Below are 18,540 nucleotides of genomic sequence, written 5' to 3' on the forward strand. Positions count from 1 at the left end.
AGGGACCCAGAGGTTTTCAGGAGGAGACCGCCACCTACATGCAGGATATAAGTCTCAAAGAAAAAGTGCATGGGGTTAGCAGACAACAGTGGGGGAGCGTGTGAAGACAGGGACAATGACAGTCAGCTAGTCACTCAGCATGGATAGACCGTGAACATGATGTGATTGAAAAAAGAGAGTTGTATGAACGCACACAAAACTGAGATCATGTAGAACAAAGCAAACATGCATAAAACCCAGTACTACATATATCCTATAGCGAGCAGTCATTTTACACACACATCCACATGTGTGTGCACACACATATATACACACACACAAGCAAGTATGCTCATACTTGCATGATCCATATTCTCTTTTCTCAGGCTAATTACTGAATTTACTAAGATATTCGTTTTTAATGGATACTTGGGCAAAATATTCTAGGTAGCTAGTGGCCAGAATTTTCCTTAATCCCTGAGGACTACCGCCCTTCGTACCAGGATCTTCCCATAAGGACTAACCTAGAGGGTCAGGTATGGGGGTATGTGCCTATAACCCTAGCACTTAGATGGAGGCAGGAGAATCAGGAATTCATAAGGTACATGAATCCATGTCTAAAGAAAATCAAAACCAACCAACCGACCAATCAAAGAACTAATGTAAAAGGGGAACTAATTCAAATATTGAAGCAATGTCAAAGGCAGTGTCCTTCAGCTAGATTACTATCTGGCTCCCCACTCCGTCCTCCGCATCACCAGAATTCTATCCACTTCTGTATACAAGATGTCCTCATACCGACAAACCACAATAATGTGCACAAACCCATAAAGTATCCGTGGTATGTCAAGCTTCCAAGAGGCAAAAAAAGGTGACTATAGCTGAGCCGCCTCTCTGGCGTTAGGCAACATTTCACAGAATTCCAAAGGCAAATCTATCCTAAAGCTGAAAGAACCCCAGGCTTGGCTCAGCCATTCTGCCGTGGCAGCACCTGGGGAAGCACTCACCCCCATGACGCGGCCGCGCTGCTCCACATCTTCCCACATGAAATGAACTATGATCCGGCACATGTACTTCCCAGTCCGGCCTTCCTGCTTCATTCGGACTAGACACATCCTGAGTGGAAGCAAAACAGTCGCTGGGTAACCACATGTTCCATGAATTCACACAGTTCACACAGGAGGGATTTTAGCACAGCACAACGAATCAGAAATGCAGGAGTGACCTTATTGTCGTTAATATCCACACTATATTAAAGCTACAGCTTTAAGACACCTATGACACAGGCACTGTAAAAAAAAGTCCATCTCAAGTGTGCAGTTTGGAAAAGGCTTGCACAGTGCATATGATAGTGTAAGCACTGCACAGATGAGGCTACCTCAGATGCTTCCCTCAGACGTGGAAGGCCTCCCACGTGGCTGTTAGAGGACGGTCAAATCTGAATTCTCCATTCAGCCAGGGAAGATATTTGTTCACTACTATAGAATTTTAAAATGTGGGCAAAGAATTTTTCTGCTCAGTGCAGTAGTCACCAGCTACTTATGGCTACTGAGCACTTGAAATATGGCTAGTCCAAGGATTTCAAAGACAGAGTAAGAAAAAAATTACATGTTTGATATTGCTGTCACATTAAAATATAAGTTTAAATAAAGTCTAGCATTGAATCAGTTTCAGGGGCAAGGACATGGCTCAGTAGGTAAGAGCATTTGCTCTATAAACATGAAGAATGGAGTTAGAATCCCAGGGCCCAAATAAAGAGACACGTGTGGCTAGCATGCCTGTGACTGTTATACTGGGGCTGGGGACAATGTGCTCCAGAGAGCTCACTGGTCAGCTGGCTTTGCCCAAACCATGAGCTTCAGCAGAGCAATAGAAGAAGGAGCATAGCACCTTCCTCTGGTCTCACACGTGGGTGTGTGTATATTCATATGCATGCAACGCCCATCCCACCCCCACAGTAAAAACCTAACACTCTTTTCAAAACCACTTTCATTTTTTCCTTTTACTTTAAGAATGTAATTAGAAATGTAGAAACTCTTCCATTGTATCTGTGTCTCCTGTCCACTTGTCTTGGGTAATATCTGTTCAGCACATAGACACCAAGAATACTACAATCACATCTCTATAATGACCAAACCAGTCTCCCACTAGATGTGACTTCCATTGACAGTAAAGATCAGGTTTGTTTTTGTTTGTTTGTTGCCTTGTTTTGAGATTGGCTCTCAGTATGTAGTCCTGGGTGTCTTGGAACTCTATGTAGACCAGACAGGACTCAACCTCAAACTCAAGAGATCCACTTGCCTCTGCCTCTTGAGTGCTGGGACTAAAGGTATGTACCACCATCACCCAGCAAGAATTTTGTCATTTTTATTAACTTAAAAATATATTCAGTTGTGGGAGAGATGGCTCAATAGTTAAAAGCACATCCTGCTCTTCCAAAGGACCCAAATTCAATGTTCGGTTCCCAGCACCCACATCAGAATACTCACAACTCAGAATATAACTCAGACTCTAGGGGGATCTGAGGCTTCCAGCCTCCTTGAATATCAACAACACTCACATGTACCATACACATGTGCACACACACATAACTAAAAATAATGAAGCCGGGCGTGGTGGTCACGCCTTTAATCCCAGCACTCGGGAGGCAGAGGCAGGAGGATTTCTGAGTTCGAGGCCAGCCTGGTCTACAAAGTGAGTTCCAGGACAGCCAGAGCTATATAGAGAAACCCTGTCTCAAAAAAACCAAAAAAAAATAAAAAAATAAAAATAATAAAAATAATGAAACTTTTTAAAGTATTGTATTTAATTATGAAAAAGAATATATTCAAGGTTACTAACTTTTCAAAGTATCCCCAACGTTATTCTTATGACCAAACTGAATTCTGGTGCTTTGAACTAGGTGCCAAGTGACTGGAGCAGACTGAAGGACAATTCCTGTTATAGTTACAGAATATCTTATTTACATTGTCAAGTCTCTCTCCGTGCAGAACCTGCCCATTAAAAGCAACTGCAAGGGGCTGGAGAGAAGGCTCGGCAGCTAAGTGAGCGAGTGGGGATCTGAGGACGCCCCACGTCAGTGAGGTCCGGGGTGAATGTGTACTCTGACAGGAGCATGGCCGTATCTTGAGGATGAACAAAGTCTCAGACCCATTAGGAAAACTGGTAAAGCCGTTACCCATGTGACCCAGGCCCAGGCCCAAGAGAAATGGCAAAGCTTTGCTTGGGAGTCAAAGTTTAGATGATTACTGGTATGCACAAAGACAAAGACTAGCAGCTGCAGCTTCCTCCTCCCAAACGTCCTGAGACTGCAGGACCACAAGCTTCCTACCAAGACCAGTGAGCCTCTTCCCCATGGAGCTGAGGTTCCAGACAGTGTAGGCAGCAATTGCATTAGCTCCACTGTACAGGTGTCTGTCTGACCACTTCTCATTCACCCACTGCCCCTAGCAGCAAGCATCTACTGCTATTGCAGAGAATCCGAGTTCAGTCCCCAGCACCTACGCTGAGTGGCTGACAGTGGCCTGTAACTGTAGCTCTGAGGGGTCTAGCACCCTCTTCCTCCAGCCTCCTTAGGCACTCACACACATATACACAAATAAAATAAATCTTTAAAGGAAAATCAGCCAGGAGTAGTGGCATCTGCCTTTAGTTCCAGCAAAGGCGGGAGGATTTCTGTAAATTCAAAGCCAGCCTGGTCTATATAGCATGATTCTGTCTGGGGGTGGGAGGAGGAAAGAAAAAAAAAGAAGGAAAGGAAGGCAAGGCAAGGCAAGGTAAGGCAAAGCAACTAGACAGGTTCCTATTTGGAGCAGGCTCTTAGGACACATACATACAAATCCCAGTAGACAGGAAGTAGAGGCAAGAGAATTGGAAGTTCAAAGCCAGCATGAGCTACAGAACAAGACCCTGTCTCACTACTCTCCTTTGTAAAAGAAAAATCTACAAGCAACAATGGGATGATTTCAGTCCAATCTGTCTCAATGTCTCCATGACTAAATTGGGGAGGGGGGGACATACTTATCAAATGGGCAGATGACAAGCTCGGCAAGAGAACAAATGTTACATGACCCAACCATGAACCAAAAATATCTCCACAGTCTATCTCAGTAGACCGCAGCTCACAAGACTCTGAGCAGGGAGAACACAAGGCCCTGTACACAATTATGTCTAGCAAATAAAGCCTCAGAGGTCCAGGATATGCGAGTCACAACCACCTGTGTGAAAGAGCCTTTGGGGGTGGGGGAGGGACAGAGGGAGGGAGGGAGGAAGGGAAGTACTAGGAGACGCTCAATGCAAGTCAATAGTGATACTGACCCCAAATTAACAGGCTTTAGATAGTAAAATACGTACCCAGTGTGCAAAGCAAGACTCCAAATCGGCTTGGTACAGCAGCATCTACTGATTCTAATGTTGAACACTTTATCTCAAGAGACAAGTGCTTCCAGTCATATTAAAGAGTACGTCTGTTCTACTGAGCAGTAGTGGGACTGCAGCTAACAACAGTGTAGGCTAGAAGGGGGGGGAGTGCGCGAATATTCTCAGTCTACAGCTAACGACAGTGTAGTATATCTGAAGACAGCTAGAAGGGGGTGTAGTTTGAATATTCTCACTGCAGAAATAGCACATGAGATGGTGGGCATGTTAATGACAATGGTTTGATTGTAACACAATGCACATGTGTCAAAATACTATATAATATATAAAAATGTATGATAGGCCAACTAAAAATAAAATTAAAAGCCGGGCGATGGTGGCACACGCCTTTAATCCCAGCACTTAGGAGGCTGAGGCAGGCGGATTTCTGAGTTCGAGGCCAGCTTGGTCTACAAAGTGAGTTCAAGGACAGCCAGGGCTACACAGAGAAACCCTGTCTCGAAAATAAATAAATAAATAAATAAATAAATAAATAAATAAATAAATAATAAAATTAAGAGAAGAGAAAAAGAGGAAAAAAAAAGATCGAAGAACATACTGGCAAGGTGGATCAGCACTGGCCACACAATCCTGATGATCTCAATTTAGACGAAATACACACACGAATAAGTAAATAAATTATATATATATATACATACATACATACATACATATATATATATATGTACATGAATGAGAGAAAGAGACCAAAGAATATCTAACTTGGAGAAAACAGGAGAAGGGCCCTAAATTTATCTATTCAAATATTAAAATCAAAACCAGAGGTTGGGCCAAAGCGAAAGATTTACTTAAAGTAAAAACTGTCCAGCAGGAAAGAATGTAAAGATTTAAGTAATAGAATGGACAACTTCAAAATCTGTTCATAAAAGAATAAATGTCTGGTGAACATCCAGCTTTTTTTAATTTAAGATTTATTTTTAAGTGTGTGTGTGTCTGGGTATGTGCATATGAACTTAATGCCCTTGGAGATCAAAGGCACTGGGTTCCCTGGAGCTGAGTTAGAGGAAGGTATGAGCAGCCCAAGTTGAATGCTGGGGACCAAACTCAGATCCTCTGACTAAGCTGTATCTGCTGTTAACTTCAGGGCCATCTCTCCAGACCCAGAGCCTGCAGCTTTCCAACCAGAGGTTCACTATCGACCTCAAATGGATCTATTGGCAATTTCATTCTAACTTTTAACCTCTGAACCCAGACAGTACCTAAGATATGAATGAGACTTGGAGATGATAATGAAACAGGCCGTGAAAAGGCTGGGCACGGGATAGAGAGCACACTGCACAGCAGAAATGCACTGGGTAAGGTTCAATAGTACTTTTTAAATAAATTAATTTGTTCTTGTCAGCCTCTCACCTGAAAAGATGCAGTGTTTTGATGCTTAAGTGTCATAGGAGGCTAATTCATCAACAGCAACAGTGAGGTAATGGAATTCTTCATTTATTTGAAAATCCTGTAGTCTGTTAATACACCTGCCCACTGAGGTTTAAAAGGCACAGATTTTTTTTCAGATCATAAACTTTTAACTATATCAACATGAGGTGAGGTTGTTGGGGTTTCACAGAACAGCTTGTTCTATAGCCATTGTAAGACAATGAGCAGCTCAATGGGCCGCTGGGCTCAAAAGGTCATACATAGAAAATGAAGGAACTCTCAGGCCGGAGAGACGGCTCAGTGGCTAAGGGTATTTACTGATTGCTCTTCTAGAGGTCCTGAGTCCAATTCCCAGCAACCACATGGTGGCTCACAACTATCTATAATTGGATCTGATTCCCTCTTCTGGGTGTGTAAAGATAGAACGCTTACATAGAAAAGGAGGAGGAGGAGGAGGAGAAGGAAGAGGAGGAGGAGGAAGAAGAAGCAGAAGAGGCAAAAGGAGGAGGAGGAAGGAGGAGGAGGTCTGAATGGGATCTGAGAAAACTTGATGGGAAAGGAAACATACATGAGCCTTGGAAGGACGAGCTGAAGTGAAGACAGAACAAACGGTAAAAGGCTTCCAAGCTGGGCGGCGGTGGCACACGCCTTTAATCCCAGCACTTGGAAGGCAGAGGCAGGCGGATTTCTGAGTTCAAAGCCAGCCTGGTCTACAGAGTGAGTTCCAGGACAGTCAGGGCTATCTATACAGAGAAACCCTGTCTCGGAAAAACAAAAACAAAACAAAACAAAACAAAAAAGGCTTCCAAAGAGATGGAACATGGGAACAAAGGTAGGGCCAAGGGAGACGTCCGTACCTGTTGAAGGAACAACTTCCTCGATTTGTGGCTGATAGAGTATAAGAAGCTAAGAAGTGAAGCCAGAGAAGTCATGGGTGGGTGGCTTTGAAATGTCGTGCTAAAGAAGTCTGGCTTTCTGTAGGCTAAGCAGACAGTGCTGGGGCACTGGGAGGAAGACCTGGTGAGATGAACACACCTGTACTCAGCAGCTGGTGAGACAGATGAATACGCCTGTATTCAACAGCTGAGACACTGGGAGGCTAACTCTTCCTCCCAGCCTCCATGCTTACAATTAAATATCAACATCACCAAGGCTGGAGAGTGACAACATGGAGGAATTCTTTCATTGTCTGGCTGGAAATACAAGACTGCACTGCCTCGAGAGAAATGTAAACAGTGACGTTTGCTTTAAACCTCTATCGTTAAAATGTTGGCGTTCCTAATGGTTTAGAAAATGTGGGTTGAAGGCTGTCAACGAGAGAAAACCAAATCACTCCTAAAACACCACACCAAACTCGCTCCACGGATCTGTGACCCACGCAAGCACCACTCAATATAAACTCCACAGCAAATCTCCTTACAAAACCGAGGCAAGGCCAGGCGTGGTGACGCACGCCTTTAATCCCAGCACTTGGGAGGCAGAGGCAGGTGGATTTCTGAGTTCAAGGCCAGCCTGTCTACAAAGTGAGTTCCAGGACAGCCAGAGCTATAAAGAGAAACCCTGTCTCGAAAAACCAAAAAAAAAAAAAAAAAAAAAAAAGAAACCGAGGCAAGAATGGGTTTTCCTGTCAGAACATACAGAAGAAAGAAAAAACCCCCACGTCTGGAGCATAATCCACCCAATGTTACAAACCCAGTGTCAACACTGAGACCGGCACCTAGAATTACATGGAAGTTTGCTTGGCTTACTCAACGACCAGAACAAACCTTCCAGAATCTACTGGCTCTGTTTTCCCTTTAATCCACTCAGGGCATAGTTTTAAGACTAGCATCACACTAGAAGCAGCATTCTGGAGGACTGGAGAGAATGCTCAATGGTTAGTAACACAGCTGCTCTTGCAGAGGACCGGGCTTCGACTCTCAGAGACTCTCAGAGCTCACTCAGGGGCTCACAATCACCTGTAACTCCTGTTCCAGGGATCCAATGTCCTCTGACCTCTGAGGGCACCAGGTACACAGGTGATGATATATACAGATGTGCACAGCTCCTCCCTACCCTATACCTAATTTTAAAAAAAAATCTAAAATCTAAATGAAAACAGCACACTGGAAGGGATTGATGCTTACGCTGACACGGGCTTACCTGTAAAACAAAAGCCACTCCTAGAAAGGAAGAAACCAAATTTTACTAAAGATAAAGATATAGCCTGGCATAATGTTGCAAGCCTGTGACTCCAGCACTGGCTGAGGCGAGGACACCATGAATTTGAGGGCAGCCCAGGATACACAGGGGAGACCCTGCCTCAGAAAGCACAAACGTAGATGAATCGCCCCTCGCCACCAGAAGATTGACAGAACAGATTAAAGCAACCAAGTGAGGCCCAAAGAGAAAGTAAAATTAATGAAACAAATTCAAAATGTCTCATCTAATGACTAGATGACCTAGGGTCTAAGACAAAGCTAACACAGGCCACACCCTCACTGTATGAGAAGAGTCAGTGCGAGCCAATTTGGAGAATACTGAAAATTACGTTTACACAAAACCAAACAGCTCAATACAATACGTAATTGGATTAATAATTAATCCTTAGACTAAGCACTCATGTTAACTGGTATTTTGTTTGTTTTTCCTTATTCTTTCTTTTAGAGGGGGTTGTGCGGCTCAGGCCCGTCTTGAACGCCTTGATCCTGCTGCTTCTGCTTCCAAAGAGCTGGGATTACAGCCCTGTACCACCACACCCTGGTCCTAGGTTAAATGTTGAAAAGGGCTCTTTGGGGGAGGGAAGGCTTACAGACTCAAACAAAAATGACCCTTACGAATGCAAAAATAAACATTAAAAAGAAAGTAACAATAAAATTCATGTATTAATTAATCACATGTTTAGCAAGTCTTCGTGAGCACCTACTCCAAATGCAGGCTGATCTGGGAGCTAGGCTGATCTGGGAGCTAGGCTGTGAGCTGGGCTGCGAGCTGCGCTGCTCTACAGCAAGCCGACACGCTCCTCCCACAGTTGCTGATGCTCTTAAACCTGCAATTTATTATTGAGGTTATAAGCCTCAGCACTATCCCTGTCTCTCAGTGATTCCAGGGCCTCATAAATAATCCTGATCTCTTTTACATATAAGGAAGGCGAAGAACCCAACTAGCAAAGTAAAGAAAAACAGGAGAGTTCAAGCCTTCCTCTGACGGCTCCCCAGTCTCTGTAGAAGGCCAGCCCAGAGACAGGCTCTACAGTAGAAGACCCGATGCATCGGTACCCGTCACCTGCCTCTATTTACACAACTGTTTATCCAGTCCAGCTCTCTGCCTTTCATGTGCTTACGTAACTTAAGGTCACACAGCGGAGAAGAGAGGAGCTGACACCAGCTGAGCTTTCCCCAGGCCAGTGTCTCTCACATCTCACACTATTCCTTCAATTCAGTGAGGCCCAGCTCAGCAGCCTCTTCCTGCGAGAGAGCGTCCCTGTCTGCAGTCAAAAGAGCAAGAGCCTCCTCTCTCTTCGAGCCAAGAAGAGCGGCCATGGCTCTTCCCAGCATCAGCCGAGAGGGTAGAATCCTGTGACTTAAGGCTGATCTCCTGCCACATCTTGGCAGCTCTGAACATCCTGTCTCACACAACCATGTTTGGAATTTGGCCTGGTTCGACCAAGTCTACTGTTGAGAGGATGTGATTCTGAACTCCATAACCAGTGGGCATGCGCACAGGTCTGCCACACTGACAGCTATAAACGAATCTCAAGTGGGATTTTTTTAGAGCTTGTTTGCCTTACTATGCCATCCACTGAGGCCACGAGAGAGATGCCAACGTGGCCACTCAGCCCCTTTGTTTGCTAAGGAGTGGTTTATATATTGGTGAGCTGGCACACTGACCCTTTCCTGGGGCTATGTGCATGGTTATCTATATCTAGTCTCCTAAACTTCGTCTCTAAGCTTTCTAGGGGGAGCACGGTAGCCACCAGATTCATCTGTGGCAAAAGAAAGCAAATCAAAATGCTTCCTGAAAGCACCTCACCTGACGTGAACTACCATAAGCTACATATGGCTCGAAACCAGATCCTTAAGATCAAGGTCTTGGCTGGCAAGTACCAGGGCACTGAAGGTCAAGTGTGCTGATGAAACGCTTGTGCGTGGGTCTTTGGTTTAAACAAAAAGGAACTCAACAACCTATGTGTGTAGATGTGTGAGCGCAGCCTCTGGCTGGGGGAAGGAGAAAGGAGCTGTACACAGCTCCAGGGCACACCATATATAGCAGGTCTGAAGCTGCTGGAGTCAGCAGGAGCCCAGATGCCCACAGCTACATCAAAACTGCAAGGGCGCTTTTAAAGCGGCCCTGGCAGATGCTGCCAACGCTTGCCAGGCCAGTTCCCTAGCTGGACTGGGATGTGGATGGTATGTTTTCCAAACCCTTTCTAGTCCATACCTTACTTCCTTTTCTTCTTTATAAGAGTCTTACCTGGCTCCCCTAATGTTCACTCTCCATCTTGCTTTGGCACTTAAAACATCTTTACAAGTTACTTCTGACTCTCCTAACAGTTCAGGCCCATCCTCTGGCTCTGGGCCCCTGAAATCAAGGATTGCAGTTCCTAAGCACCTACTGTCTCCAGGGCTTTCTGGGACACAGTGAATGCCAAGAAAAGCAGCGTTCACTGTAGAGCTAGTCGTGGAAAAGTCATTTCTGTCATTATTTGTATTCAGAAAAAGAGACCCCTGTCCCTTGGTCACCAAGAAGAAACACTAGGGCATTCCCGTTCACAGAGTCAGCTTTGGGTTTGTCTCAGATTCTTCATTGTTATGTGGGACATAAAGTGACTTGTGACAAATGTCATCAGATCACCAGAACCATCCCTCCTCGTGTAAACAAGGGAACTGAAGTAGAGACGTGGCTTTGAAAACTGCCTTCTGGGTTTCCAGGAAGCGGCTTCAGGGTCCTTTTGTGCATGTGTGCTACACACATAAGAAGTAGTTACGTCATTTCCACGCCTTCACTCCAAGCACCAACCTTTTTACCACTTACAATGTGGCTGGGATAAGATTTACTCTGTGCAGAGCTCAGCATTGAAGTGCGCATATCGATTCTGCAGGGGACCTGGCTTCCAGAATTTCAAAAACTTTCACAGTGAAACAACAAATGAGAGCATTTATAACTTGACTGTAATTTAAACATTACAAAATGATGGGGGGGGGGCAGAGAGAGAGAGGCTGAGACTTAAAGAGATGGCTCATATATAAATAATAATTTTTCCTCTTTTTAACCTTTTTATTGGATATTTTATTTATTTACATTTCAAATGTTATCCCCTTTCCTGATTCACCCCCCCCCAGAAACTCCCTATCCCATCTCCCCTCCTCCTGCTTCTATGAGGGTGTGCCCCCATCCACCCACCCACCCACACCTGCCTCCCTGCCCTTGAATTCCTCTACACTAGGGCATCGGCCTTCACGGGACCAAGGGCCTCTTCTCCCATTGATGTCCAACAAGGCCATCCTCTGCTATATGTATGGCTGGAGCCATGGGTCACTCCATGTGTACTCCTTGATCCTAGTTTAGTCCCTGGGAGCTCTGGTTGGTTGATATTGCTGTTCTTCCTATGGGGCTATAAACCCCTGCAGCTCTATGATTATTGCTTGGTTTTTGTTTTGTTGTTTAAGACAGGGTTTCTCTCTGTAGCCCTGGCTGTCCTGGAGCTCACTCAAACTCAGAGACCCTCCTGCCTCTGCCTCCTGAGCGCTGGGATTAAAGGCCTGCGCCACCGCCACCACCACCATCACCACGCAGCTGAGTTGTTCAATCTTTATTAAGGCAGAGTGATGAAGCAGGCCACCTGACACCCTTCTTTGGCCTCTGCACACAAAAGCCACATGCAGACAGACACATGTCCAAACACAAATCATGCAATGCACATATGTAGGTATCAAAATATTGCACAGCCCCCACTGACATGTATAATTTTTATGTTTTTATATATCCACTTTTTAAACTTAAAATTGTTTAAACCTACCAAAGAGTCACAGAAGAACGGCTTTCAGATGGGAGGGGAAGGCTTTATAATGAACATAATGCTTTAATTACATACTGAGGGAAACCAAGAGTTGTCCAGTAGTGAGTAGGGTAAAGGCCACGGCACTGCACGATGGCAGAGACAAGAGCAGTCAAGGTACAGGCGGCTTCTTCTAGGACGTGAATGGCATGCTCAGAAACTTGAGAGCAAAGGAGGAAATCAGGGACTGGGGGTTGCACTCTGGTGAAATCAATTTGGTGGGTTAAACTTTCAACTACTAGCTAACATTAGTCCAAATACAATAGGAAATACCAGGCATTTCCTGACATTGTAAAAACAAGCTTTATATGTTTGCATCCCATGTGAGCATGCGTACTGGTTTCAAAGTAAATTCATTTGTTACTGTTATCTCAGGGTCAAAAGAGTTTGAGCTAAGTAAGGAATGACTGACCAGGGGAAATGAATGAAGGACAGGCAAGATGAGCTTCCAGGTCTCTGGTCCAGCCACCTGACTGGACTCCCAGTGGCTGGCTGGGAGAAGGAAGGCTGTTTACCAAGCCCATGGAGGGATGCTGGGTGACAACAACAGCATCTTTCCCAGCAGCTGCAGTCAATACTGACCGTGTTCAGCAGAGACAACAGACACACGGTCAGTGCCACAGCAGGCTCACTGAATACACAACTAGCAAAGGACAGAAGGGCGTCTGCGGCCTTAAATCTCAACCCACAGAAAATTATGAAGCGAGAGCAGACAGGAGAAGCGGACCATCGTCAATGTACAGGATTGCTAGCATCCCGTTCCTATCTCGCCTGCCGACAAGGACCCAGCAGCTAGGGATGACAATCGCCTATTGGACCCAGACAAACATTCTGGAAAGGCTCCCATCAGGATACTTTCATTTACTAAGCGTCTGTCTGGTGTGGTTTGGTTTGGTAGGGATTTGTCCTTCCTTATGATTGCTTCTTAAGCTTCTGTCCCTCCATGTTTCCCCACCTCCTCCCTCACAGCTGCCACTCCAAGAGGTGATTCAACTGTGCTCCTGCAGTGTCTCTCTGTACTGCACTCTCAGTCGGAGTTTGGCTGCCCCTCAGTTTATACCCTGGGATCTCAGAGCCAAGAGAACAGGACTAGAAGAACCTAATGTTCCTACAGACTTGTTGGGTACATCCACCCCTCTTCTGTTTTTTACCCCTTAGGAGTGGGAGTCCCCAGTTCTCAGAAGATCACAACTCAACTGGGCCCAAACCACTTTTGTGATGATCCTTTGACTAGATTCCTCCACAAACCTACCCCAAACACTTCAGCCAATTGGCTGCCTTGAAATACTCCGAGTTCTGTGGGTCTGGTACCTCCCTCCTGCCACTGAGTAGTAGTCTACCTTTGTGCTTCCGCAGCTTTTCTGTGGGCTTTGAGCCAGGCATTTCATTATCATCTACCATAGACAACCGTGTTCAAGGCCCACCAGTTTCTTAAACGTGTGAACCGTATCACAGCCTTCTCTCCAGCACCTCACGATCCCAAACACTCAGTAGGTCCTTGACAAGGATTTGCTAAGTCCAATAAAAAAGGGCCAAGACATTTTACCAAAAACCTATCTAGGGGCTGGAGCGATGGCTCAGTGGTTAAGAGCACTGACTGCTCTTCTAGAGGTCCTGAGTTCAATTCCCAGCAATCACATGGTGGCTCACAACCATCTGTAAATAAAGACTTAAAAAAAAATACAAAAAACCCTATCTAGATAGTAAGACCAAGGACAGGGCTGGAGAAAGACAAAAAAACAGAAGCCCCCCCACCCCCTTCTACTTAGCTGGTGCTGGGACACCCCACTCCTCTAAAAGAGTTACCTTCAGCAAGAAGAGCTGAGCAGACACAGTTTGGAAAGTTTAAAGAAATCTAAGTAATTTCAAGGTACTCTCGGCTATTAGTCAGGCATTGACCTTGGGATGTGGTCACAGGGATTATATATTTTATTTTGCCATCCACTCCCTCTCCCACTCGGATACCTCTAGCTATATGGGCAATAAAGAGTCTTTCATACAGGCTCTGAATATTATCATTGAGCTCCTCTGGGGACAGCTTAGCCTTCTCGCAACCCTCCCGCCTTCCCAATGAGTAATTCTACCATCCAGTCCTCACTCTTAAAAAAAGTAGTTTTCTTCTCAATGTATCCAGTATCCCTCCCTGCACCCCGTGCTTAACCCCCGCCGTGGACACCAAAGGCAGACAGTGAGCCTTCTCAACCTCCTGACGAGTAGCACAGAATCTGCCTGATGACGAGCAGCGCTAGGAAGGGCTCCAACAGCCCGAGCGCACTCTTCTCTCCTAGAAGCACACACGTTGTCCAACTTAGCAATACAGCTTATACCTGGCCTCTCTCCCTTACTGGGCCCCGGTTTTGAGAGCCAGCCCTAGTACCCAGCAAAGTGCCCAGGGCATAGTGTCCCTTCTATAAACTACTGGTTTAGAGGGTTCATAAAAAAAAAAAATCCATAAACTGCCCCTTTGGGCTCCTCAGCCAAACTCAGTGAGTTTGGAAAGAGGGGCACTGCAGAGACTATCAGGACCAAACATCTTTATACAGTAGCCAGGCCTGTGGTGCGAGGTTCAGCTAAAGGCGGGTTCAAACAAGGGCCCTTTGACAGGCAGCCGCCCCCGTGCTCCATGGAGCACTCGCTGTGGTCAGTATAGTAACCAGTTCTCCAGAGTTTACTCTCCCAAGATCTGGCAGTGCCCCCAGCCCCCCCTCAGTGACTCCTATTCCCCCTTTGACCTTTAATGCTGTGTAACAGTAGATGAAAAATGGATTTTTTTTTTTGGCTACTTCACAGCAAAAGAAAAAATATACTGTTTAAGGTGTTAAATATTTTCACATGCAACAAATCTGGCTTGCCTCTAACCTGCATGCACACTCAGAGGCACGGGTGTAAATGTCAGTGGTATAATTTGTTATAGGTTTCTGATGATCAGCGATGAAAATGACCACGGATTCTCACAATTCAAACCACTTTTACGTAAATGTGAACTTTCCTAAAACAGCTGAGGGACAGGACTTTTCCATCCAGCCTCAGAGAGTCTCTTAGAGATACTGATAGCATTATTCATGGGGTTAGGTGTTCTTTTAAAAAAAAATATTACAAATATTAGTTTCGCTCTGGGTTTATGCTTTGACCTTTAATAAAAATGTGCTTCCAGACACCAGTTATGAAAATGAGAGGGACAGGTTTTCATGCTTGAACAAGTACCATTTATATAATCAGACCCAAGGAGAGCCACATCTTAAAGCACTCGCGCACACACACACACGTGCACACACACACACATACACACACACACACGCGCGCACACGCACACGCACATGCGCACGCACGCACGCCTTTGATGACCTCACTTACCAGACATGAAGCAGGGTTATGAGAAACCAGGAGTTGAATGTATCGGGCATCTGACACCCTAGGAAATAACAGGGAAGTGTAAGTAGGTGAAGGCGCAGAGGAGGCATACTGACTTGTTTTAACCACTGGTGGGAATTGTTCAGCTAAAATACATGGCAGTATGGTATTTCTGATTATGCATTTGTAGAAAAGATCAGTAAAAACACAATGTAAGACCATAGGCTGGAGCAACAGATGCACACAACCAGCCTCCTAGCTCCAGCCTTGCTGCAGCTTTGTAGCCTTGGGCAGACTGTAGCCTAGCAGCCTTGGACAGACTATAGGCTTGCAGCCTTGGGCAGACTATAGGCTTGCAGCCTTGGGCAGACTGTAGCCTAGCAGCCTTGGGCCGACTCTAGGCTTACAGCCTTGGGCAGACTGTAGCCTAGCAGCCTTGGGCAGACTATAGGCTTACAGCCTTGGGCAGACTGTAGCCTAGCAGCCTTGGGCAGACTATAGGCTTACAGCTTTGGGCAGATTGTAGCCTAGCAGCCTTGGGCCGACTGTAGCCTAGCAGCCCTGGACAGACTATAGGCTTGCAGCCTTGGGCAGACTGTAGGCTTACAGCCTTGGGCAGACTGTAGGCTTACAGCCTTGGGCAGACTGTAGCCTAGCAGCCTTGGACAGACTATAGCCTAGCAACCTTGGACAGACTGTAGCCTAGCAGCCTTGGGCAGATCATAGGCTAGCAACTTTGGACAGACTGTAGGCTTACAGCCTTGGGCAGACCATAGGCTAGCAACCTTGAGCAGACTGTAGCCTAGCAACCTTGAGCAGACTGTGTCTTCCCTCTGAGTTTCTCATTTGACACAATGTGGCAGACATGATCTCTTACGTTCCTTCCAACCTCATGAAGTTCTGTGCTATTCTCCTTTTCCTGGCTTGAAGTCTAAAATGCTAAGCAAACACCACCTCTCCTGCTCCCCTTACGCATCAGCTACTGTAATCACTTGAGCCCTGCAGCAAAGGTTAAGCCTTGTGGTCTCTGTTTCCAAGTTTGTAAAGACAATCCAATGTGGTATGGCCATGAATGTGCCAAATGATTTACCCAAATAGCCAGGAGAGAGAAAAGTGGAACTCTTAGGAGCTAGGACTGAACAGGGACTCAGACAGCAGCCACTTCAAAGGCCAGATGTCAGCCCCCAGGGATCACACACACTAAGCTCTTGGTTTATAACCTGCGAGCCAGGTCTCAGTTCAGACATCCATTTCCTCACACATCTGAGAAAGCCCTCCAGTAGCTAAGGGATCCCTACTAGACGTTCCATCCTCCTTATGTGACAAGGAGCAAAGCTTGACAAGGAGCAGGAAGGATGGATGAATGAGAGGGAATTAGTGGGCACGTGAGCCCTTGTGGTAGGATCAGTCTTCTGGAGTGACGACTCACAAAGAGGAGGAGGAGTAAGGCCGGGCATGATAGTGCAGGCCTAGAACTTATGCCCACCCCTCCCTACTCCCCTGCCCCCCCCCCCAAAAAAAAACCTCCCAAAGTATCCTCTGCCAGTCAGCGTTCAGTGAGGTGATGGTTAACCAGGGTCACTAAGAGTGAACACCCAGGGCAGGACCCTAGGAGGGAGGACCACAGTCAGCATTAATTAGGGAGTCCCTGGTCACTGCGGCTGGGCTTCTAACAGGCCAGGCGTAATAAGTGCTTCACGGCCTGCAGCTCAACAAATCTGTCCAACATCCCGAGTACGTGGCCAGTGAGAAAGCTGACAGTGGAATCAAGGATCAGGGAAACACAGCCCACGAAGTGAGGTACCTGAGATGAACTTCACACTTCCCTGACTCTATCTGCAGTGTGTGGATTGTTACGCAAGAAGCTCTCTAATGCCAAAATGTGGAGAAACGGCCGTACTCCACACCCAGTGCAAGGCTAATCATCTTTTACAGTATTTCTCTTAATCTTTACCTCAACGCAGGAAAGAAGTACCATAAACCTACTTTAAGATAAGGAAACAGAAGGCCAAGTAGCTATGGGTAGCTACCACGTTAAGCTAGAGGCAAGGCTAGGCTTTGAATCCAGGTCTGTCACAAAAGGACACCAAAAATCTCGAGTGAGCTTACCGGGTGGTGCCCAGCAGCTGTCAAGTGGATTTCCTCTCTGAGCCCAGCAGGAGGGAGCTGGAGGCTGGCCTGACCAGCCATCCAGCTACTAAAACCCATGCCATCTGAGTGCCGGCCAGCCGCCCTCCGCCTAGAACAAGAATAGCCCCGAGAAACTCTCAAGCCCGGATCTCAAGTTGGGTCATTTTTGGATGTTAGAACAAAACATTAAAAAGAAAGGTTTTCTTGGAAGTCTGTCTTTCAAGCTGGAGAGTGAAATCTGGCTGTTTGTACAGGACAGTCTGTCCAATGGCTACCTCTACATCACGGCTTCCCAGCTACCTCCAGGAGCCTGTCCAATTTCCTCAGATGGAGAGTCAGTTCTTGGGTTGGAAAGCACAGTCAGACAGACAAACAGACAGACAGACAGGTCAGCAGCTGGCCCTGGGTCAAAGTTTTCCCTTCTGGGGTCAGCTCAGGGCTGATGAGAAGAGCTGGCGCGTGAGTAAGCCCCTGTGCCCATGCAAGTCAGAACAAAAAGCCACAGAGTAAACCTCAAAAATATCAAACCAACGAATGGATGTTGACTATGAGCAACACAAAAATACGATTCTTAGCTCAACCGAGTGTTTACAAACCTCAGGGCTAAACCCTGAGACACTGCCATGAGCACACTCCTGCTCCAATAGACAAAAAAGGGACAAAGTGCAGTCAGATTAAATAATTCCCTATTGTCACCAGAGAGTGATAATACCACTTTTTTTTTTCTTTTCTTTTTTTTCTTTTTTTGGTTTTTCGAGACAGGGTTTCTCTGGGTAGCCCTGGCTGTCCTGGAACTCACTCTGTAGATCAAGCTGGCCTCGAACTCAGAAATCCGCCTGCCTCTGCCTCCCACTTTTTAATAGGCAAAAATCCAGACCCTGTTACTTTTAAGCAGATCTAGATGATGTTTCTAGACCCACTTTCCTTCTCCATAAGGCAGAGCAAGAGCGCCCAGCTCAGAGCTGTGATGACAAACAAGGGTTAAAAGGCCTATATCCAGCTTAGTTAGCAAAGCCAGTGGTCATAGCACAAGCCTCTAGCCCCAGCTCTAGCACTCAGGAGACATATGTGAGGAGATCTGAGGTAGAAGCCATGCTACTCTACATATCAAGTTCAAGGCCAGCCAGGGCTATATAGACCATCTCAAAAAAAAGGGGGCTTAACAAAATGTCCCATTTAAAATAGGGACTCAATATCCACTGTTGTCATTTTTACAGTGAATTAAATAATACAGTTCA

The 18,540-nt window shown here is 45.9% G+C and overlaps 1 protein-coding gene across 10 annotated transcripts in view; it reads right to left on the reverse strand.

Annotated features, from left to right (window-relative positions):
• Uqcc1 (ubiquinol-cytochrome c reductase complex assembly factor 1) overlaps positions 1-18,540 on the reverse strand; it is an 83,425-nt gene that overhangs the window by 39,237 nt on the left and 25,648 nt on the right. For 8 of the 10 annotated variants that reach the window (NM_001355442.1, NM_018888.4, NM_001355441.1 and 5 more), the window contains exons 6-7: positions 15,176-15,233; positions 987-1,095 (exon numbers count right to left, since the gene is read on the reverse strand). In NM_001355442.1, coding sequence (NP_001342371.1) covers positions 987-1,095; positions 15,176-15,233 — 167 coding nt within the window. The remainder of the gene's footprint in view (positions 1-986; positions 1,096-15,175; positions 15,234-18,540) is intronic. The other 2 variants (XR_003953679.1, XR_003953678.1) reach the window with 1 other exon arrangement.

The sequence above is a fragment of the Mus musculus genome, chromosome 2, assembly GCF_000001635.26.
Source record: "Mus musculus strain C57BL/6J chromosome 2, GRCm38.p6 C57BL/6J".
In the NCBI taxonomy this organism is placed as follows: Eukaryota; Metazoa; Chordata; class Mammalia; order Rodentia; family Muridae; genus Mus; species Mus musculus.